This window comes from Aotus nancymaae, unplaced genomic scaffold, assembly GCF_030222135.1.
Source record: "Aotus nancymaae isolate 86718 unplaced genomic scaffold, 86718_ANA_hifiasm-v0.15.2.pri h1tg000004l, whole genome shotgun sequence".
NCBI classification, from domain to species: domain Eukaryota; kingdom Metazoa; phylum Chordata; class Mammalia; order Primates; family Aotidae; genus Aotus; species Aotus nancymaae.
In genome coordinates this window covers 14,543,776-14,568,298 of record NW_026988415.1, presented here as the reverse complement: position 1 = coordinate 14,568,298, position 24,523 = coordinate 14,543,776, and the positions used below count along the sequence as shown (strand labels likewise).

Genomic DNA, 24,523 nt, shown 5'->3' with positions numbered 1-24,523 from the left:
CATTTTAAATGAAACACAAGTAGAAAATGAGTAAGATGGGAAAATAGAAAAACATTAATTTTCAGTCTAGATACTGATTGAATGGAAAATTAAGACTTATTTTCAGCAGTTTAATGGTCTGATAGATATCTTAAGTTGTATAATTCTTTTTTTTTTTTTTTTTTTTTTTTCTGAGTTGGAGTCTCACTCTGTCGCCCAGGTGGGAGTGCAGTGGTGCGATCTCGGCTCACTACAACCTCTGCCTCCTGGGTTCAAGGGATTCTCCTGCCTCAGCCTCCTGAGTACCTGGGATCACAGGTGTGTGCCACCACACCCGGCTAATTTTTTTGTATTTTTAGTAGAGATGGGGTTTCACCATGTTGATCATGCTGGTCTCGAGCTCCTGACCTCAAGTTATCTGCCCGCCTCAGCCTCCCAAAGTGCTGAGATTACAGGCATGAGCCACTGTGCCTGGCACAAATTTCATATTTCTTTACATGCATTCTTTGACTGACTTCATTGTCCTTATTAAACTTAACATTTTAAGTGCAAAACAGAAATGTCTGGTTCTCTCCCCATTACATTCTGAACTTTCACTTTAACAACATTAATAAGGGCATTGATTTTATCAAAAAAGAGGAATAATATTGGCTATCTCATCGGATTGTTATGAGTATGAAAAGAATTACAACTGACCCTTTAACAACCTTGGTTTTTAAAAAGTAATTTAATTTTTACGGGTGCCATGGAGTACATGAGATACTTTGATATAGGCATGCAATGTGTAATAGTCACATCAGGGTAAATGGAGTATCCATCCCTTCAAGCATCCTTTGTGCTACAAACAATCCAATTATACTTTTAGTTATTTTTTAATGTACAATTAAATTATTGTCAACTATAGTCACCCTGTTGTGCTGGCAAATACTAAGTCTTATTTGTTCTTTCTAACTAAATTTTTGTACCCACTAACCATCCCACTTCCTCGCCACCCCTCATTTACCCTTTCCAGCCTCTGGTAATCATCCTTCTAATCTCTATCAGCAGGAGTTCAATTGTTTTCATTTTTACCTCCCACAAATAAGTGAGAACATGAGGCCGGGTGTGGTGGCTTATGCCTGTAATCCCAGCACTTTGGGAGACCAAGTTGGGCAGATCGGTTGAGGTCAGGAGTTCGAGACCAGCCTGGTCAACATGGTGAAACCCCGTCTCTACTAAAACTACAAAAATTAGCCAGGCATGGTGGTGGGTGCCTGTAATCTCAGCTACTCAGGAGGCTGAGGCAAGAGAATCACCTGAACCTAGGAGGAGGAGGTTGCAGTGAGCCGAGGTCACTCTACTGTACTCCAGCCTGGGCTACAGAGCAAGACTCCGTCTCAAAAAAGAAGAAGAAGAAGAAGAAGAAGAAGAAGAAAAGATAAAAGGAGATAAGTGAGAATATGCAATGTTTGTCTTTCTGTGCCTGGCTTATTTCACTTAACATGACCTCCAGTTTCCAGTTTCATCCATGTTGCTGCAAATGACTGGATCTCATTTTTTTTTTGAGTCATTCTCGCTCTATCACCCAGGCTGGAGTTCAGTGGCACCATCTTGGCTCACTGCAACATCTGCCTCACAGGTTCAAGCAATTCTCCTGCCTCAGCCTCCCGAGTAGCTCAGATTATAGGCCCGCACCACCACGCCCAGCTAATTTTTGTATTTTTTGTAGAGACGGGGTTTTGCCACGTTGGCCAGGCTGGTCTCGAACTCCTGACCTCAGGTGATCCCGCCTCGGCCTCCAAAAGTGCTGGGATTACAGACATGAGCCACTGCGCCTGGTGATCTCATTCTTTTTATGGCTGAATAGTACTCCTTGTTTATATGTATCACGTTTTCTTTATCCATTTATCTGTTGATGAACACTTAGGCTTCTTCCAAATCTTAGCTATTGTGAACAGTGCTGCAACAGACATGAGAGTGCAGACATCAATTCCATATACTGACTTCCTTTTTGGTGGGTTATATACCTTGGAGTGGGATTGCTGGATCATGTGGTAACTCTATTTTTTTGTTTTTTGAGGAACCTCCAAACTTGAACAACGTGGATTTGAATGGTGTGGGTGCACTTACACACAGATAATGCAGATAAAAAATACAGTATTCTTGGAATGCGAAACCCTCCTATATGTATGGCTGACTTTTTGTATCCTCAGGTTCCAGAGGGCCTACTGTGGACTTGAGTATGTGTGGATTTTGGTATATGTGGGGATGGTGGGTGCTGGAACCAATTCCCCACATAGACCAAGGGACGACTGTAAGTAATTATGCATGGTGCCTGGGTTACTTCATTAAAAAATCTTTTTAAATGGAAAATTGAAAACATATACACTATAGAATCTCCATGTACCTAACACCCAGCTTTAACAATTATCCACATTTTGTACATCCTTTTTCATCTATCCTCTTCTTTTTTAGGGGTAGGAAAGAGTACTTTAACATAAATCTCTGACATATCTTTTTATCCAAGTTTATGAGTATGAGAAGGACTTTTTCCCCCATAATCACAATGCCATCATTATACGTAACAAATGACTTTATTGCTTAATGTCATGTAAAGCCATGTTATACTTTTCCTAATTCTCAAAAATGCATTTTTAACTGATGTAAACACAATCCAAATATGACATTTAGTTGATATATATCTCTTAGATCTCTCTCTCTCTTTTTTTTTAGACGGAGTCTCACTTTTTTGCACAGGCTGTAATGAAGTGGCATGATCTTGGCTCACTGCAACCTCCGCCTCCCAGGTTCAAATGAATCTCTACCTCAGCCTCCTGAGTGGCTGGAATTACAGGTGCCTGCCACTACGCCTAGCTAATTTTTGTATTTTTAGTAGAGCTGGAGTTTCACCATCTTGGCCAGGCTGCTCTTGAACTCCTGACCTTGTGATCCACCCGCCTTGGCCTTCCAAAGTGCTGGGATTACAGGCGTGAGCCACCATGCCCGGCCTCTTAGATCTCTTTTATTTAAAACAGCATTTTTATTTTATTTTACTTAAGTTCCAGGATACATGTGCAGAATGTGTCGGTTTGTTACATAGGTATATGTGTGCCATGGTGGTTTGCTGTACCTATTGACCAGTCATCTAGTTTCCCTCCCCTCGCCACCCACCCCCTACAGGCCCCATGTGTGATGTTTCCCTCCCTGTGTTCATGTGTTCTCATTGTTCAACTTCCACTTATGAGTGAGAACATGCATTGTTTGGTTTTTCTGTTCCTGTGTTAGTTTGCTGAGGATGATGGCTTCCAGCTTCATCCATGTCCCTGCAAAGGACATGAATTCATCCTTTTTTATGGCTGCATAGTATTCCATGGTGTATATGTATCACATTTTCGTTATCCAGTTTCATTGATGGGCATTCGGGTTGGTTCTCCATGTCTCTGCTATTGTAAATAGTGCTGCAATAAACATACATATTCATGTGGGTTTTTTTTTTCATTTTTTTCTTACAGATTGCTACAAAGACATATCCAAGCATGTGTCTTTATAGTAGAATGATTTATATTCCTTGGGGTATATACTCAGTAATGGGATTGCTGGGTCAAATGGTATTTCTGGTTCTAGATCCTTGAGGAATCGCCACACTGTCTTCCACAATGGTTGGACTAATTTACATTCCCACCAACAGTGTAAAAGTGTTCCTATTTCTCCACAGCCTTGCAAGCATCTATTGTTTCTTTTTAGTAATTGTCATTCTGACTGGCATAAGATGGTATCTCATTGTGGTTTTGATTTGCATTTTTCTAATGCTCAGTGATGTTGAGCTTTTTTTCATATGTTTGTTGGCCACATAAATGTCTTCTTTTGAGAAGTATCTGTTCATATCCTTTGCCTACTTTTTGATGGAGTTGTTCTTTTTTTTCTTGTAAATTTAAGTTCCTTGTAGATTCTGAATATTAGACCTTTGTCATGTGGGTAGATTGCAAAACTTTTCTCCCATGCTGTATGTTGCCTGGTTCACTCTGATGATAGTTTCTTTTGCTGTGCAGAGGCTCTTTAGTTTAATTAGATCCCATTTGTCAATTTTGGCTTTTGTTGCAATTGCTTTTGGCGTTTTAGTCATGAAGTCTTTGCCCATGCCTATGTCCTGTATGGCATTGCCTAGGTTTTCTTCCAGGGTTTTTATGGTTTTGGGTTTTACATTTAAGTCTTTAATCCATCTTGAGTTAATTTTTGTGTAAAGTATAAGGAAGGGATCCAGTTTCAGCTTTCTGCATATGGCTAGCCAGTTTTCCCAACACCATTTATTGAATAGGAAATCCTTTCCCCATTGCTTGTTTTTGTCAGGTTTGTCAAAGAGCAGATGGTTGTAGATGTGTGGTGTTATTTCTGAGGTCTCTGTTCTGTTCCATTGGTCTATGTGTCTGTTTCGGTACCAGTACCATGCTATAAAACAGAATTTTCTGCCTGTTTTTTGTTCTGTGCCTCTTACTTATTGAAGAATCCAGGCCATTTGTCCTGTAAAATATCCCACATTTTGATTTTGCTTCCATGTGGTGTTAATATGTTCTTTTATCCTCTGTATTTCCTGTAAAAGAGTTTGTTTGGTTTTGTGGGTTTTTGTTTTGGTTTTTTTTTTGAGATGGAGTTTTGCTCTGTCATCCAGGCTGGAGTGCAGTAGCGCAATCTCAGCTTACTGCAACCTCTGCCTCCCAGGTTCAAGCAATTCTCTCACCTCAGCCTCCCAAGTAGCTGGGATTACAGGTGCCCACACCCCTCTGCCCCCACAGCTAATTTTTGTATTATTATTATTTTTTAATAGAGATGGGGTTTCACCATGTTGGCCAGGCTGGCCCTGAACTCTTGAACTCAGGTGATCCGCCTTCCTTGGCCTCTTAAAGTGCTGGGATTATAGGCGTGAGGCATGACACCCAGCCTCCTGTAAAATAGTTTGATGAAATTTACTTTTAATTTTAAATAATCATGCAGTCCCAAGTCAATGTTAGATTCCGGTTCAACATTTGCTTTATATTACAGCTTTCCTATTAGGCAGTTAATGGACAATTTCTTCTCAACTGTTGTTGTTAGCTGTTTTCTAAGTATTAAAGAGCTTGAGGACATCAAGCTGGAAGTCAATTTTCTGAAGAGTCATTATTCCTAAATAGAAATTATTTTTGTGTAATTTTCCTTTCCTAATAAAAATTTTATTTTATTTATTTATTTGTGAGACAGGATCTTGCTCTGTTGCCCAGGCTGGAGTGTAGTGGCATGATCATAGTTCACTGCAGCCTGAAATTCCTGGGCTAAAGTGATCCTCTTGCCTCAGCCTCCCAACCAGCTAGGACTATAGGGGCACACCACCATGCCTGGCTAATTTTTAAAATTTTTTGTAGAGATGAGGTCTCCTTGTGGTACCCAGGCTATTCCTGAACTCCTGGACTCAAGTGATATTCCTGCCTCAGTCTCCCAAAGTACTGGCATTGCAGGCATGAGCCACTACGTGTGGCCCCTAATACAAATTGAGCTTGTATTCCAAAAGATCTGAATGTATTCAGTCTATAGTTCCCTGTTTCCCAAAGCTCTAAACATACATAAGTGCCATAGAGAAACAGTTTGTATATTAGTTTGCTCAGGCTTCCATAACAAAGTATCACAAACCGGGTGGCTTAAACAACAGAAATATATTGTTTCACATTTCTTAGGGCTAGAAGTCTGAGATAAAGATGTCAGTAGGGTTGGTTCCTTCCTGAGGGCTGAGAAGGAGGATCTGCTCCAGGCGTCTGCCCTTGGCTTGCTGACAGCTATCTTCAAGTTCACATAGTGTTCTCCCTGCATATGTGTTTGTTTCTAAGTTTCTCCTTTTCATGAAGGACAGCAGTCATATTAGATTAGGGTCCACCCTAATGACCTCATCCTAACTTGCTTGCTTTTGCAAATATTCTGTCTCTTAATGAGGTCACATCCTGAGGCACTGGGAATTAGGACTTCAACATATGAATTTTGGGGGACACAATTCAACCCTTAACAGTTTCCTCACAGTTTTTTGTTATATAACTTTATATTTAATTCCTGATTTGTTAAACAGGATATGATTCATTGGCACCCAGTAAGAAAATGACTTTCTCTGTAGTGTCTTAAGTAAAACTCAATAAAAAGAAATTAAGCTGGGTGTGGTGGCTCATGCCTATAATTTCAGTAACTTGAAAGGTTGAAGCAGGAGGATCACTTGAGGCCAGTTCAACCACCCTGGGCAACATAGCGAGATTCCATCTCTAAAAAAAATTTTTTTTAAATTGGCTGGCCGGGTACAGTGGCTCATGCCTGTAATCTCAGCACTTTGGGAGGCGGAGGCGGGCAGATCACCTGAGTTCGGGAGTTCGAGACCAGCCTGACCAACATCGCGAAACCCCATCTCTACTAAAAATACAAAATTAGCCAGGCATGGTGGTACATGCCTGTAATCCTGGCTACTTTGGAGGCTGAGGCAGGAGAATCACTTGAACCTGGGAGGCGGAGGTTGCAGTGAGCCAAGATAGCACCACTGCACTCCAGCCTGAGCAACAAGAGCAAAACTCCATCTCAAAAAAAAAAAGAGAAAAAATTTTCTGGGCATGGTGGCACACATCTACAGTCTCAGCTACTCAAGAGGCTGAAACAGGAGGACCACTTAAGCCCAGGAGTTTGAGTCTGCAGTGAGCTATGATCTTGCCACTGCACTCCACTCTGGGTGAGACCCCATCTCTTAAAAAAGAAAAGAAGGCTGGGCGTGGTGGCTCACTCCTGTAATCCCAGCACTTTGGGAGGCCGAGGTGAGTGGATCACCTTAGGTCAGGAGTTCGAGAGCCACCTGGCCAACATGGTGAAATCCTGTCTACACTAAAAATACAAAAAAAAAAAAAAAAAATTAGCTGGGCATAGTGGTGGGTGCCTGTAGTCCCAGCTACTCAGGAGGCTGAGGCAGAAGAATCGCTTGAACTTGGGAGGCAGAGGTTTCAATGAGCTGAGATTGTGCCATTGCACTCCAGCCTGGGCAACTCCATCTCAAAAGAATGAAACTCCATCTCAAAAGAAAAGAAAAGAAGAAGAGGGGAGGGGAGAAGGGGAGAAGGGGAGAAGGGGGAGGGGGAAAGAAAAGAAAAGTCCCATGTGTTAGACTACAGCAGCTTGAATCTGTTACACCTCGGTTTTATCCTCATCTGTGCATGTTTAGGAGTTGCGATAGCCTGTGTAAATAGTCATGCTGCTTAGCGGAAATTTATTACAGAAAAACAACATTTTTCAGGGTTTTGTTTTTGTTTTTGTTTTTTTTGAGACAGAGTTTCGCTCTTGTTGCCCAGGCTGGAGTGCAGTGGCACAATCTCGGCTCACCGCAACCTCTGCCTCCCGGGTTCAAGCTATTCTCTTTCCTTGGCCTCCTGAGTAGCTGAGATTACAGGCATGAGCCACTACACCTGGCTAATTTTGCACTTTTAGTAGAGATGGGGTTTCTCCATGTTGGTCAGCCTGGTCTTAAAGTTTGGACCTCAGGTGATCTACCCACTTTGGCCTCCCAAAGTGCTGGGATTACAGGTGTGAGCCACCGCCCCGGCTATTTTCAGGTTTTTTTTTTTTGTGGGGGGGTAGGTTATTTTGTTTTCTGTTTTTTTTTTTTTTTCTTCTGAGATGGAGTCTTGCTCTGTTGCCCAGGCTGGAGTGCAGTGGCACGATCTCAGCTCACTGCAACCTCTGCCTCCTGGATTCAAGCAGTTCTCTGCCTCAGTCTCCCAAATAGCTGGGATTATAGGCACCGGTCACCACACCTGGCTTTTTTTTTTTTTTTTGGTATTTTTAGTAGAGACAGGGTTTCACCATCTTGGCCAAGCTGATCTTGAACTCCTGACTCCGTGATCCACCCTCCTCGGACTCCCAAAGTGCTGGGATTACAGGCATGAGCCACAGTGCCCAGCCTTTTCAGGGTATTTTTTAAAGCGTTGATGAATGTGAATACTTCATGTGAAATGTGAAAATGGTCTTCTGACATACTACCTCTGCATTTCTAGAATTCCTTGTATTCATATCTTCACAAATATAAACTTTAATAATACATATTACAGTTTTCATTTTATGTTAGCTGGATTGTACAAACTGAATTGAAGTTAGACACAAACATAGGGGAACTTTAGGAGATGAAGCCATTTAAAGCAGATTGCACTAGCTGGAGTACAGGTTATGATCATGACAGGCACAATTTGGATATCATCTGTGTCTGTAGGCTTTTTCTTCCGCTGACCAGGTTTTACAGTGTCTGTCTTAGAGACTTTGTCACCATTTTCTAGTCCAGTAAAGCAATGAAATTGTATTTTTCTGATATGTTTTTGAGTTTTCTTTGGAACCTACTAAGCACCTAGTCTCTTTTATGAAGAGAAGCTCTTTAAGGGAATAGCCTAACTTGTTTTAAAATAAATTTGGGCCAGGCACGGTGGCTCACGCCTGTAATCCCAGCACTTTGGGAGGCCAAGGCAGGTGAATCACTTGAGGTCAGGAGTTTGAGACTAGCCTGACCAACATGGTGAAACCCCATCTCTACTAAAAAATACAAAAATTAGCTGGGCATGGTGGCGCATGCCTGTAATCCCAGCTACTCGGGAGACTGAGGCAGGAGAATTGCTTGAACCTGGGAGCTGGAGGTTGCAGTGAGCTGAGATTGTACCACTGCACTCCAGCTTGGGTGACAAAGGCCAAGATGGTGAAAGCCTGTCTCTACTAAAAATGAAAAAAAAAGAAAAAATAGCCAGGCATGGTGGCCTGTGCCTGTAATCCCAGCTACTTGGGAGGCTAAAGCAGAGAACTGCTTGAACCTGGGAAGCAGAGGTTGCACAGTGAGCCGCGATCGTGCCACTGCACTCCAGCCTGGGTGACAGAGTGAGACTCCATCTCAAAAAAAAATTTTTTTTTTTTAAATTTGATCTTAGTTTACAGATTGTTTCCTTCTTTCAACAAGCCTTTATTGGGTACTGTGCAGGCACTCGGCAACTAAAATCTTTCAGGCATAGTCTCCCTCAGAGAGCAAAAGTTGGTGACTTATAGTTCTCATTTTTACCATGCATCCTAAAAAATGGAAAGCTAACTTTAGCATCCAAGTATAACAACTCTCCTTAAACTAGATTTCTAGTATACTGTACTCTGCTTCTTACAGTTATAATGCATGGCTCTTGACCTTTTATACTTATTTTAACAATCTTATTTTATTATAAGCCATCTCAAATCCATTTTGGAAATAGGCAAGACATAAATGAATAAGAGTCAACACTCCTCCTAACAACCTTCAATAGCTGATTTTGGCTAATGCTCCAACTTTCAGTGGAAGGACTATTAAGCAGAATTTGATCTCAATTTCACAAAACTACCTGCTCTTTACTTGTTGACCGAATGAACTACAAAATACTTTGAGCTTCACACTGGAGGAGAATATCTACATAATATTAAATCAAACAACTATGCTAACAATTACATTTTGCTGAATTTACTGTTATTCCATTGTTTTTAAAAGACTAATTATCTTCTTAAATTACCTTCTCCAATTCCCTCATTTTCTGTAATGGTATCAAAATAGTCCCAGTTTTAAGACTCAAAACTCTCTATTTATCTTCAGTTCTTCCTTATTTTTCTACTGTATCCAATTAGGCTTCTAATCCTACTAATTCTTCCTTGACAATATCCTCTTTGTTCTCACTGCCACTTCCTTCTTCTGTCCCTTGGGTTTAGATTACTGAAATAATATCCCAATAGATTTTCTGTCTCTCCCAGTTTAATCCAACTTCCACAATCAATACCAACATATTTTTTTTTTTTTGAGATGGAATCTTGCTCTGTTGCCCAGGCTGGAGTACAGTGGTGCAATCTCAGCTCACTTAAACCTCTGCCTCCCAGGTTCAAGCAATTCTCTGCCTCAGTCTCCTGAGTAGCTGGGACTACAGACACATGCCACCAGGCCCGGCTAATTTTTTTGTATTTTTAGTACGGACGGGGTTTCGCCATCTTGGCCAGGCTGGTCTTGAACTCCTGACCTCGTGATCCACCTGCCTCAGCCTCCCAAAGTGCTGGGATTACAGGCGTGCGCCACCGCACCCAGCCAACTTTTTTTAAACATCATTTTCACTTTCTTCCCCCCATACAAAATGTTACAATGGCTTCCCATTAACTATTGAATAATAATAAAAATAGCTAACATATGTTAAGCACTGAACTGTTTGCCAGGCACTGTGATGAGAACTGCGTAGCCACCTCATCATCCTCATTCTTATCATCATCTTCATATGGCTGAAGAAACTGACTGTCAGGTGATGTCTTCTGCCTAAGTTTGCACAGGTAGTAGGTTACAGAGCTAGGATTTGACTCATTTCTGTTTATCTCCAAAGCCTGTGGTTCTGACAGCTAAGTAATTCTGCCCAAATCCTTTAAATTCAAACTCTTTGATTATTTAGGAGCCTATAAATCTGGCCCTGTCTTACCTCTCCTGTTTTCTCTCTCACTACTTTGTAGCACAAACTCAGTTTCAAACAAGGTAGTCTCACTATCTCCAAATCTGCTGTATTTTTTCCCTCTTGTAAACTTTTTGTTCATATGGTTTCTTCTGCTTGGAATACTCTTCCCTCTACTCACTGCTTGTTCATATTTTATACATCTTTGAAGGACTAGGTCAAATTTTGATTGATTGGTTGATTGATTGATTGAGACAGGATCTCATGTTGTTGCCCAGGCCGGAGTGCAGTAGCACAGTTGTGGCTCACTGCAGCCTCAATCTCCCAGGCTCAAGAGATCCTCTCACTTCAGCCTTCTGAGTCCTAGGTCTACTGGCATGCATACCACATGCGCCCAGCTGATTTTTTTTTTTTCTTTTAGTGGTGATGAGTTCTTGCTATGTTACCCAGGCTGATCTTGAACTCCTGAGTTCAAGGAATCCTGCCTTGGCCTCCCAGGGTGCTGGGATTACAGGCATGAGCCACAGTATGTCGCCAAATTTTATTGCTTTCACACAACTCACACCCCTCTTCTATTATGGACTACCCCAAACATTTATTATTTATACTATATAGACAACAATCTTTAAACTCTTTCGATCACACATCACATCAGGAGAAAATGTTTGAGCACATGCCTCCAATGTAGGTATACTGCATTTACTTACACATTTTGGACATATACCACTGTGCTATTATATCATGTGAATCATAGAATATATATAAAGTAGAAATATAAAAAAGGATGAGATAAGGATGAAATGATGTTCTAGAAAATTTAGAAATTTGCCCATGTGCAGTGGCTCACCCCTGTAATCCCAGCACTTTGGGAGGCCGAGGTGGGTGGATCATCTGCGGTCAAGAGTTTGAGACCAGCCTGGCCAAATGGTGAAATGCCATCTCTACTAAAAATACAAAAATTAGGTGAATGTGGTGGCAGGCGCCTGTAATCCCAACTACTCAGGAGGCTGAGGCAGGAGAATCGCTTGAACCTGGGAGGCAGAGGTTGCAGTGAGCTGAGATTATGCCACTGTACTTCAGCCTGGGCAATACAGTGAGATTCTGTCTCAAAAAAAAAAAAAAAAAAATCCCAGCTACTCAGGAAGCTGAGACACGAGAATCACTTGAACCTGGGAGGTGGAGGTTGCAGTAAGCTGAGATTGCACCACTGCACTCCAGCCTGGGTGACAGAGTGAGATCCTGTCTCAAATAAATAAATGAACAAACAAACAAATAAATAAATAACTATCCTAATGGGGGTAAAGTGGCATCTCACTGTGGTTTTGGTTTGCATTTTCATAAGGACAAATGATGTTGAGCATCTTTTCAAGTACTGTTTGGTCATTTGTATGCATTATTTTGAGAAACATTTATTTAGTCTCTTCACCCATATTTTAATTTGGTTGTTTTTTGTTGTTGCTGAGTTGTAGGAGTTCTGTATATATTTTGGATATTCATTCCCTTTCAGATATATGATTTGCAAATATCATCTTCAATTCTCTGGTTGTCTTTTCACTCTCTTGATAGTGTCATATGATGCACAAAACTTTTTAATTTTCATGAAGACCAATTTATCTATTCTTTCTGTTGTTGCCTGTGCCACTGGTATCATATCCAAGAAATCATTGTGAAATCCAGTATCATGCAGATTTAGCCTTATGTTGTCTTCTAAGAGATTTAGATTTTTAGCTTTTAAGTTAAAGTCTTTAATCCATTTCTAGTGAATTTTTACAGAGAGTAAAAGAAAAGAGTTCAACTTCATTGTTTTGCATGTAGATCTCCAGTTTTCTCAATATCATTTGTTGAAAAGATTGTCCTTTCCCCATTGAATGGTTTGATATCCCTGTTAAAAATCATTTGAACATGGCTGATGCCCTTTTCGGCCTCAACCCGCCTGCACCCAGATGAAATTAAAAAAAAAATCATTTGAACATATATGTGAGGGTTTATTTCTGTGCTCTTCATTCTGTACCATTGTTATATGCACTTTTATTTTTTGAGACAGTGTGTTGCTCTCTCATTCAGGCTGGAGTGCAGTGGTGCAATCTCAGCTCACTGCAACCTCTGCCTTCAGGGTTCAAGCAATTCTTGTGCTTCAGCCTCCTGAGTTGCTGGGATTACAGGCATGTGCCACCACACCTGGCTAATTTCCTATTTTTGCTGGAGATGGTATTTCACCATGTTGGACAGGCTGGTCTCGAACTTTCAACCTCAGGTGATCCACCCTCCTCGGCTTCACAAAGTGCTGGGTATGCATCTGTTCTTATGCCAGAACTACACTGTTTTGATTATGTAGTTTTGTAGGAAGTTTTGAAATCAGGAAGTATGAGTCTTCCAGCTTTGTTCTTCTTTTCAAAGATTGTTTTGGCTATTTGGGGTCCTTTGATATTCCATATGAATTTTAAGATGGGTTTTTCTGTTTCTGTAAAAAAATGTGATTGGGATTTCAATAAGGACCGCATTGCATCTGTAGATCACTTTGGGTAGAACTGTCATCTAAATATTAAGTGTCACAATCCATAAACATGGATGTCTTTCTACAGGTGGATTATTTTTAAAAAACTACTTATGTGAAAATGGTACTTGCATATTAATAAAAAGTCAAATAATATAGTAATATACAAAGGAAGAAAGAACACATTACTCCAGATCTCACTACTCATTGATAACCACTGTTAACTTTCTGGTGGACATCTTTCTGAGCACCTCTCTTAGAATTTTACATATATAGGATCCATTTGTCTCCTATTTAATATGTAATACTTGTTTTTTGATGTCAATGACTAGATTTAAATTATGTTTGTCTCATCATTTACTTAAGCAAGCTCATCCTGATAGACATTTGTTGTCTGTGTACTGTGAATGATTTTTATGAATATTATAATATTAATGGCCATCCATAGCTGTTGTGGACTAGTTTCTTCTCTGTCCTAGTAGGCCTTTAAAAGGTTCAGAGAAAACTGTATAATTTTGAATGCTTAATGTTTTTGCTTTTGAATAAAGAAAGGTACAGAGTTTTTCGTCTAATCAGTTCTGCATATGTGATGTACTGTAATGCATAAGTAATAGATCTTTGGTGTGATAATTTGTGAAGCAATAAAGGGTAGAGAACCAGATACTTGTTCAGAGGTTTGTTTATTCTTTAGTTCTTCTATAGCCCAGTGAATAAAAATAATGGTGCATCCAAATGAAATCAAATTTTATAAAACCATAGGAACTTGGTATTCAGTTTATTCTCATTTTCCTACCTTTACAGGAAGAAGCCATGGGTTTAATAAATAGAGAAACAATGTATGAACAGTGAGTACTGTACTTTGAATTACTCTTCTGATAATTTGTATATTTAATTATATCTTTTCTTTCAGACAGGCAAACTGCAATTTTGATTTCTTTTGTAGGAAGGTACAAACTGAAATAAAGATGAGTCGATCTTGGGAAGAAAGCTTGAAACTGGTATGGTATTATAACTTCAGTTTTGTAGAAAATTTCAAATTTTTATTGACTTGCAGTGTTGGCCTATCTAGTTTTGTTGTAATTTCTAGAAATCTAAGCTCTAGTTTGAAACAAAAATTGTATCTGCTGCATGAATAATTTTTGATTGCTCTTTTTAATTGTTTTTTTGGAGACAAGGTCTCACTATGTTGTCCAGGCTGGTCTTGAACTCCTCAGCTCAAGGGATTCTCCTGCCTCAGCCTTCCAAAATGCTAGGATTATAGGCTTGAGCCATTGCACCTAGCCCTTGATTACTCTTAAGAAATACTTTATGATTTACTCATAAAAATAGCTATCATTGTTTGAAAGTGGGGTTCAAAGTAAACAGTTTTGTGACACAAAACCATAGCTGTTGTGGACCAGTTTCTTCTCTGTCCCAGCAGGCCTAAAAAAAGTTCAGTTGCACTAGCTAAAGTGCTTAGATAACAAAACAATAAATAATTTCACTCCCTTCTCCATAATTTATGAACTATATATTACAGTCTTAAACCACAGACAATAGACTTACTAGAAAAATATTGCATTTTCTTATGCCTGTGTATTAGTCCGTTCTCACATTGCTATAAGGAAATACCCGAGACTGGATAATGTATAAAGGAAAGAGGTTTAATTGACTCACAGTTCTGCATGGCTGGGGAGGCCTCAGGAAACTTACAATTATGGCAGAAAAAGGCACCTCTTCACAGGGTGGCAGGAGAGAAAATAAGTGCCAGCAGGGGAAATGCCAGATGCTTATAAAGCCATCAGATCTCGTGAGAACTCACTCACTATCATGAGAACAGCATTGGGGAATTCGCCCCCATGATTCAATTACCTCCCACTAGGTCCTTCCCACTACATGTGGGGATTATGGGGATTACGATTCAAGATGAGATTTGGGTGGGGACACAGCCAAGCCATATCAGCCTGTAACACATTCTCCCACTAACATTTTAATATAAAACTTTTAATTTAAACATTCTTCAAATTTAGTTTCATCTCTTGTTAATATTTTTAAATGTCTGGGTACACGTTGTGGTTAATGAATGATATTTAGTGTTCTTTTCCATGGAGATCCCAGATAGTGTCAAAACAAGAACTGAACTGAAATTTGAATAGGAGAGATTCTGACTAATGTCAATCTTCAGATATGGAAGTTATTCAATACAGAGATCGGTCATCAACAGAAGCAATGGCATCTTATTTTCCTTTGCGCCCTGAGTACCTTACATGAGCAGTTATCCCTGATTTTGGAGTAGGTCTGGGAGAATTAGTTGATAATCTCTGGAGCCTGTCACTATTCATGTTTTGGTGCTAATACAATTGATCGATACTGCTGGAGTCCTTTAACTGGCCCAATTCTAATTACTTTAGGTATTGGCATGGATGAGTAAGAGTATCTATGAGTGTGTTAGGAAGAGGAAGGCCACATGTAATACATACTTGTCTTGTTTTGGAAAGAAAAGGGCAGAATTTAAAATCCTGAATTATGAAGCACTGATTTTTGTCTATATAAAATCTAGAGATAGTTTTCATAAATGTAATTATTCCTGCTGTCTCATTTGCATCTTAGTTCTAGCCAAAACCTTTTTGGTCCTTTCCTGGATGTACCATTATAGTTTTCAATAACAAAGCACAGGTCAAAGCCAAAGAGCTTAAATTTAGTATTTGTGTTTATAGTATTGAGTACTCACATTCTAGATCTTTCTGGCATGCGGGGTAGCCCCTCAATCACCAAATAGCTCTCGTCCCCAAAAGGCAAAGGGTACCTTTGCTTATTGAAGTGAATCTTGGGTTCCCTGATTTCTTTAGGATGGTGAGAGCTCTTCACTATGGTGCAGCCAGTAGTAAGGACTCACTTCCCTGTGCAACAGGTATCTCAAGTATTTGATTAGTAAGCAATTGGTGCTACAATTGTACACTGCCTTCTGCTTACAGAGTGACAACAGCTTACAGAAATCATCCTCTCTAAAGTGCATTGATTTAACTCCAGTATCCTTAAAGGCTTCTTCCATCAGGAGGACTGGGAAGGTAAGAAAGGAGTACCTAAAAGTCTATGTCCCTTGAAATATTTAGGAAATATTTAGAAATATTAATGGTCACTCACTCAGATCTTTTGGGGAGTATATTTTGCTACAGTACATCTGATTCTAACTAACACAGTTTTTCACTTCTTCAAGTATTACTTATATATAATAAAATTCACCAACTTTAAAGTATAGGATTGATTAATATTGGTAATTGTGTACAATTCTGTAACCACAACCATAATCAAGATATCATAAAGTTCTCACACTCAATACAATTTCCTCATGATCTTTTGTACCCTCGTCTCCCTCTCCACCATCCCTGCCCCTCCCTAGGAAACCAATGATTTGCTTTGTGAAAAGAGTGGCAGTTTTAAAGCTTCTGTTCCAATTTTATTTTAGCAATATTTTTCTCCATCATTACAAACTTCCGTGAATTGCACTTGTTCGCCTTCAAGTCCTGTTCCCAGTCCTATACAACAATGCATCACGTAAGTTTATGTTGTATGAAAATACCAAATTGCTTATAAAGTAAGAATTATAGAAACTTGAAAGAAATTATAGCTCCAAGTTTTGTGCCAAAGAAGTGACTTTTTTTTTTTTTTTTTTTTTTTGAGAAGGAGTCTTGCTCTGTCGCCAGGCTGGAGTACAGTGGCTCGATCTCGATTCACTGTAACCTCTGCCTCCCAGGTTCGAGCAATTCCCCTGCCTCAGCGTCCCAAATAGCTGATACTACAGGCATGGGCCACCACACCCGGCTAATTTTTTTTGTACTTTAATAGAGATGGGGTTTCACCATGTTGGCCAAGATGGTTTCCATCTCATGACCTCGTGATCCGTCCACCTCGGCCTCCCAAAGTGTTGGCATTACAGGTGTGAGCCACCATGCCCAGCTAGAAGTGACTTCTTTTTAGTGACATTAAAATGTCATTGTTTCGATTTATCATTTTGTGTATCAAAAAAGTCAGGTGACTAAGAACATGTGAATAATTTAATAATTCCTTTACCCTACTTGTACATAATCTTTCTCTGACCAAGTTTCTTAATAAGGATCAGAGCTGTCTCTAGGACTTTAAACAACTTCATCCATGATTTTCACCTTGATTCAAGGGAAGTCCCAGCCAGGACTGTAGGTTTTTGTAGCCTATAGGATTCAAAATCCTGAATCCTTGTGAATTAGAAGATAGTTTGCTCCTACGGCATTCCTGTTTTTACCCATATGTAAAGAAAAGCAGTAAAATTATGTAATACCATGTCCTATACAGAGTCCTGTTTTTATATATGCCCTTAGATCTGTTATAATGAAATAGTCATTGCTGATTTTGTTAAAAATATTTCTTATAATGATCATGATGATTTTATTTTAGAAGAAGTCAAAATCCTACCAACATTATTAGACCAAGTATCCTTGGATCATTAAAAAGAAAAGGTACTTTTATATATGAGCAGAAATAAATATAACTTTATTTTATAAAATATCAAAAATCAACTGTTATACAATAATTTATTTTTAAAGGCTTTATTTAAAATATATTTGATAAGTTATTAGAGGCATTTCATTTTATGCAAGTAGAAATATGTATAAAGATATTTTGAAAACTCTAAAGTGCTATATAAATGTGAATTGAGAAATTTAATTCCAATTTACTTGATTATTAAGATTTTCAATATAATTCACCAAGCTAGCTATCTTCATTACTTTCTAAAACAAAGTAGAGAATAAATGAATGAATGAACACATAGAGTGAGTCAGTCAAGTATTTTGCTGAATGTCAACCCCTGCCTCACTGCCACACACTCATTGATATAATATGAATAAGTTCACACAAATTAGATCCACTTACAACACTAAAAATATATATGAAGGTATATGTTCTTTGATTAGTTTTTTTTTTTTTTTTTGAGGTGGAGTCTTGCTCTGTTGCCCAGGCTGGAGTGCAGTGGCGTGATCTCGGCTCCCTGCAACCTCTGACTCCCAGATTCAAGTGATTCTCCTGCCTCAGCCTCCTAAGTAGCTGTGATTACAGGAGCCCGCTACTGCGCCCAGCTAATTTTTGTATTTTTAGTAGAGATGGGATTTCACCATCTTGGCCAGGTGGGTCTTGAACTCCTGACCTCGTGACCCACCCTCCTCAACCTCCCAAAGTGCTGGGATTACAGGCCTGAGCCACCACACCCCATGATGTTTAGTTTCTGTATGGGAGTTATTTTTAGTTAAATATATGGAAAGTGACCCACCTACTCAGTAATAAAAGGGAAGTGGAAAGAACAGAAGTATTTTTTAAAAACTCCTACAATCCTGGATCCCACTTCTCAATGGTACCTCACCAAATTATCCTCTTTGCTTTTTTTTTTTTTTTTTTTTTTTTTTTTTACTTGAGATAGAGTCTTGCTCTGTCACCCAGGCTGGAGTAAAGTGGCACAATCTCGGCTCACTGCAACCTCCTCCTCCTGGGTTCAAGCGATTCTCCTGCCTCAGCCTCCTGAGTAGCTGTGGTTACAGGTGCTCGTCACTACACCTGGCTGATTTTTTTGTATTTTTAGTAGAGACAGGGTTTCACTATGTTAGCTGGGCTGGTCTCGAAATCCTGACCTCTGGTGATCCGCCAACCTCTGTCTCCCAAAGTGCTGGGATTACAGGTGTGAGCCAGGCCTCACTCTTCTTCCTTTTTAAGTACCACTATTGAATTTGTATATTTAGTACAATGTTTAATTACAATGGGGAGAAGAAATGGGTGAATAAGAAACGAGATTAAACTTAAAAATGTGTGTTGTGAAAAATGTATTAAGATAAGAAAGAGGAGGAAAAAGAATAAGAAGAAAAAAGGTACTGAAATATGCTTTAATGTTCTTTGTGTATTTTGGATTAATTAATGTTGGTCTTCCTAACAACATACCTAACTCAGCAGGTACTTTTTGTATTCTAAGATTAAGGGCTAAATTCTGGAAAACACTCTTTTCCAAAGTAAGCACATTGTTTTATGAAGATGCTTCAGTTACTAAGCTTAGGGGTCTTTTGCCTGTGCTGTGAAGTTTGGGCTAGTTTTGAAAAAATATTCAAATATTCAAATCAGCAGCTTAAGAGCTGTTAGAAGTCAAGGGTTAATTGAGTATTTAAAATAAAGTACACTTAAATTGAAGAATGTTTCACCAAATTAAAACATTTTTCCTTTTGAGACACGTATACATAAAATATGTTATTACATGAAAACTATCTGGAATTTTCTTAGAATTTTTTACTTAAAAATGAGTTTTACAGATCAATTTTGACATAAAAGACGTAGTTTCTAAACAAATATACAAAAAAAGAAGAAAGAAAAAAATACAAAAGATGTAGTTTCTGCCTAGTGTCTTCGGAGATGTGACCTGTTTCACACTTTGCTTTTAGGTACTCTGAAAGACAACTGCCATATTTCTTTGAGATGTCCCTAAGGGAACTCCAAACTGAATTATGAATATACCACCTACTCCATATTTTAAGTCATAGCCCACCCTCTCAAGCGTGTCCTATGCAAATGTACTGAAAATTCATTTGGTCATTTTTGGCTAGATATGATAACAGATAAACAGAAATTGAAATTTATTCATATATTTTGGAATATGCATATTCATTTGGGAAACAATAAATTATGTACTATTCAGACCCCATTAATACAAATGAAATGTGGGAGAAAGATAGCATCAAAATAAAAGAGAGGTCCTGAGGCAGGGGACAGGGGAGCTGAAAAGAATGAGGGTTCTGTGAAGTGAAGGAGAGTATGAGATCAAGATTAGAGTCTCCAAAGTCACATTTTATGGTAAGAAGCGGCAGTTACTTCCATTAGAAATAAGTGAGAGCATGGACCTGGTGCGGTGGCTCACGCCTGTAATCCCAGCAGTTTGAGAGGCCAAGGTGGTTGGATCACTTGAGGTCAGGAGTTCAAGACCAGCCTGGCCAACATGGCAAAACCCTGTCTCTACTAAAAATACAAAAATTAGCCAAGCATGGTGGTACGTGCCTGTAATCCCAGCTACTCAGGAGGCTGAGGCAGGAGAATTGCTTGAACCCGGGAGGCGGAGGTTGCAGTGAGCTGAGATCACACCACTGCACCCCAGCCTAGACAATAGAGTAAGACTCCATCTCAAAAAAATAAGAAAAGTAATAAGCAAGAGCAAATAAGCCTTCATGTTAGAATACCACAGAAATTGGGCACCTATAAATACCATTTGAGGCTGGGCGCAGTGTTTCACACCTGTAATCCCAGCACTTTGGGAGGCCAAGGTGGGCGGATCACCTGAGGTCAGGAGTTCCAGACCAGCTTGGCCAATGTGGTGAAACCCTGTCTGTACTAAAAATACAAAAAATTAGCTGGGTATGGTGGTGGGCGCCTGTAATCCCAACTACTCAGGAGGCTGAGGCAGAAGAATCGCTTGAACTCAGGAGGTGGAGGTTGCAGTGAGCTGAGACTGTGCCATTGCACTCCAGTCTGGGCGACAGAGCAAAACTTCGTCTCAAAAAAAAAAAAAAAAAATCATTTGATAAGTAATGCTGGTTTTAACAAAGAAAGATCTAATTTTCTTTTATGAGGAATTTGTTTTGATTTGTCATGTTTTCAATTTTAAACCAAAAAAGGAGAACTGAGTAGTTTTTCTATGGTGGCATAAGTGTAATCTGGCAAGGCACGGGATGCCAGACTTCTTTTGAACTTTGAGTCATGATTGCACTTCTGTGGAAGGTCTATGCAATATCTTAATGGTGACCTTAGTGTTTCCTCATTCAAATAGAAGTTATGGGTTTGAATGTCAGTTTTGCTCAGATCCAGAAATAGTTACCATATGAATGTGAAACATTGTGCAGGTTTTTATCTTTTTTTTTTTTTAATTTAGACCCGAATTGTATTATAACCCAATTTATATTTTTTTAATTGCATTTTAGGTTTTGTGCAGGTTTTAACATTTACTTCAAGGCAAAGATTACACAAATGCAGTTTTTCTTGAGATTAGATGTTCCTCCTTAATCTCTAAAGATCCACTTATTTTGTTCATTGTGTGCTGTAAAAGACCATATCTATTTAGTTCATTGTGTACGGTTAGCAAAATAAAGATAGCAACAACCTAAAGTTTTCAAATAAGGAATGAGATTAAACTTAAACAGCCTTACTACATAGCTATATAAAATCATCTTGCAGGGCCGGGCACGGTGGCTCACGCCTGTAATCTCAGGATTTTGGGAGACCGAGGTGGGTGGATCACCTGAGGTCAAGAGTTTGAGACCAGCCTGGTCAACATGGTGAAACCCCCATCTCTACTAAAAATACAAAAATTAGCCAGATGTGGTAATGTGCGCCCATAATCCCAGCTACTCAGGAGGCTGAGACAGGAGAATTGCTTGAACCTGGGAGGCGGAGGTTGCAGTGAACTGAGATTGCGTCACTGCACTCCAGCCTGGGAGACAGAGTGACTCCTTCTCAAAATGATAATAATAATAATAAAACAATAAAATACAATAATCTTGTAAAATTTAGTTAATAATATAAGAAAATTATAACCAGGCCAGGCACGGTAGCTCATGCCTGTAATCCCAGCACTTTGGGAGGCCGAGGCGGGCAGATTGCCTGAGGTCAGGAGTTCAAGACCAGTCTGGCCACCATGGTGAAACCCCGTCTCTACTAAAAATACAAAATAAATTAGCTGGGCATGGTGACAAGTGCCTGTAATCCCAGCTACTCCGGAGGCTGAGGCAGGGGAATTGCTTGAACCAGGGAGGTCGAGGTTGCAGTGAGCTGAAGTTGTGCCACTGCACTGCACTCCAGCCTGGGTGACAGACTCCATCTCAGAAAAAAAAAAAAGAAAGAAAAGAAAATAATAATCGTTGAAAACAAAAAGTAGATTTAAAAACATTATATACGGGACAAACCTATTTTTATTTTAAAAAATTGTGTATACAACATATTCAAAAATTACTGAAGAATGGTTATGCCTGCATAATGGTTGCTTAAAATGGTTTACTTTGTGCTTTTCTGTATTTTATAAATTAATTGCAGTGAACAAGCATTACTTTTGCAATTAAAATCATAATATACATGTTAAATAAAACATATCTACCGTGATCTGCTATATTGTCGTAGATGAAATGGCATTTCAATATCAGCCAAAGAAGATTTTCCAAGGCACAACCAACATGCTTTTTTCTGATACTTCCCAGCCATCAGAAAATAATGTGTGGTGAGTATTAACATGAGATTTTAAATATTCATTGACCATTTTTACTTGATTTTTAAGTCTACTTTGATTATTGTATGTATTCAGAAGTGTTGTACATTATTATTTTTTTCTTTTTTTTTTTTTTTTTTTTTTGAGATAGAGTCTCACTGTTGCCCAAGCTGGAGTGCAGTGGCATGATCTTGGCTCACCACAACCTCTGCCTCCCAGGTTCAAGCAATTCTCCTGCCTCAGCCTCCCAAATACCTGGGACTACAGGTGCATGCCACCATGCCCGGCTAATTTTTTTGCATTTTTAGTAGAGACAGGGTTTCACTATGTTGGCCAGGCTGGTCTCGAACTCCTGACCTCGTGATCCACCTGCCTCAGCCTCCCAGAGTGCTGGGATTACAGGCGTGAGCCACCAAGCCCAGCCCGTTATTAACTATTCTTAGGAGTTTTAAAACTGATATTCCAAATGGATACTATAAACTTGAGTTCTTTTATTTTCTATTTTTTTTTTCTTTTTCCGAGGAAAGTCTCATTCTGTCTCCCAGGCTGGGAGTGCAGTGGCACAATCTTGGCTCGCTGTAACCTCTGCCTCCCAGGCTCAAGCAGTCCTCCCACCTCCGCCCCTGAGTAGCTGGGACCACAGGTGTGCACCACCACGCCTGGCTAATTTTTGTATTTTTTTGTAGAAATGGAGTTTTGCCATGTTGCCCAGGCTGTTCTCAGACTTTTGAGCTCAAGCAATCCACCCACCTCGGCCTCCTAAAGTGCTGGGATTACAGGCGTGAGTCACGGCACCTGGCAGTTTTTTCTCATAAGGTGTGTGTGACACTAATATATGGTGGATACATTTTTAGAAGTGAGATTTTGGCATTAGATGAAGAGATATTAAAGAAATGCATAGAAATGCATCCTTGGAAAAAGGCATCTTCTGCTCATCTTTTCTTCCTTGGATTTTTGTCTGTTTTGTTGCGTTGAGAGTATTATTGAAATGCATGTCTAAGAAAGCGTGTTTTAGTGATAAAAATGGGAAATGCTGGAATGGATTTCTTTTTTTATTTTTTCTTTTTTTCTCTTGTCACCTAGGCTGGAGTGCAGAGGGGAGATCTTGGCTTACTGCAACCTCCACTGCCCAGGTTCAAGCGATTCTCCTGCCTCAGCCTCCCAAGTAGCTCAGACTACAGGCACAAGCCACCACACCTGGCTAATTTTTGTATTTTTAGTAGAGACCGGGTTTTGCCATACTGGTCAGGTTGGTCTTGAACTCCTGACCTCATGATTCGCCCGCCTCAGCCTCTCAAAGTGCTGGAATTACAGGAGTGAGCCACAGTGCCTGGCCATGGATTTCTAGTTATTGTTACTGGTGGTTTCTTATACAACTCTTACAAAACTTCATTTATGAGAAGTGCAGTTCTTGGTCATGTATTTTGCACTCGTATGTAGACAAAGCAGAGTACACAGAGAGATCTCTTGAGTTCTGTTATCAATGAGTGGCATTTTCTTCTTCTAGTCTACTTCCAGCTACTTTTGAAGGAAACAACAGCAACGCTGGATCCTCTGGTAATTCGTCAACTAAAATTAGCACGGTCACAAACTCTCCTGTATCACCTTCTGATACTGGTTCTCATTTGTTCTAGAAGAGGAACTTTCAACTAAATGATTCACCCATCCCAAGACTTTCAACCAATGGAGAAACACACACATCAAGCAAACCAAGTCAAAGCAACAAAAATTTTACTGTATAATATAAACTATCTCCTGTTTATCTTTTTTCTTCAATTTCTTAAAATTCTGTTTATCTACAGAACTTGCAGGTATTCATTGCAATAATATTTTCAAAGATGTTTTCCAAATAAGAATTATGTTAAGATTGAACAATGAGAACACATGGACACAGGGAGGGGAGCACTATACACTGGGGTCTGTTAGGGGGAAATAGGGGAAGGACAGCAGGAGGTGGGGAGTCGGGGAGAGGTGTCACCTTCTGATACTGGTTCTCATTTGTTCTAGAAGAGGAACTTTCAACTAAATGATTCACCCATCCCAAGACTTTCAACCAATGGAGAAACACACACATCAAGCAAACCAAGTCAAAGCAACAAAAATTTTACTGTATAATATAAACTATCTCCTGTTTATCTTTTTTCTTCAATTTCTTAAAATTCTGTTTATCTACAGAACTTGCAGGTATTCATTGCAATAATATTTTCAAAGATGTTTTCCAAATAAGAATTATGTTAAGATTGAACAATGAGAACACATGGACACAGGGAGGGGAGCACTATACACTGGGGTCTGTTGGGGGGAAATAGGGGAGGGACAGCGGGGGGTGGGGAGTTGGGGAGAGATAGCATGGGGAGAAATGCCAGATATAGGTGA

The 24,523-nt window shown here is 39.5% G+C and overlaps 1 protein-coding gene across 9 annotated transcripts in view; it reads left to right on the top strand.

Moving 5' to 3' along the window:
• PABIR3 (PABIR family member 3) overlaps nt 1-23,886 on the top strand; it is a 51,313-nt gene extending 27,427 nt beyond the window's left edge. For 4 of the 9 annotated variants that reach the window (XM_064384298.1, XM_064384293.1, XM_064384332.1 and 1 more), the window contains exons 5-11: nt 13,714-13,757; nt 13,856-13,910; nt 15,867-15,959; nt 16,358-16,446; nt 17,323-17,384; nt 22,063-22,159; nt 23,655-23,865. In XM_064384298.1, coding sequence (XP_064240368.1) covers nt 13,714-13,757; nt 13,856-13,910; nt 15,867-15,959; nt 16,358-16,446; nt 17,323-17,384; nt 22,063-22,159; nt 23,655-23,781 — 567 coding nt within the window. In that variant the 3' untranslated portion in view covers nt 23,782-23,865. Of the gene's footprint in view, nt 1-13,713; nt 13,758-13,855; nt 13,911-15,866; nt 15,960-16,357; nt 16,447-17,322; nt 17,385-22,062; nt 22,160-23,654 lie in introns of those variants that run through there. The other 5 variants (XM_064384316.1, XM_064384311.1, XM_064384305.1 and 2 more) reach the window with 5 other exon arrangements.
• The last annotated feature ends 637 nt before the right edge of the window (nt 23,887-24,523 follow it).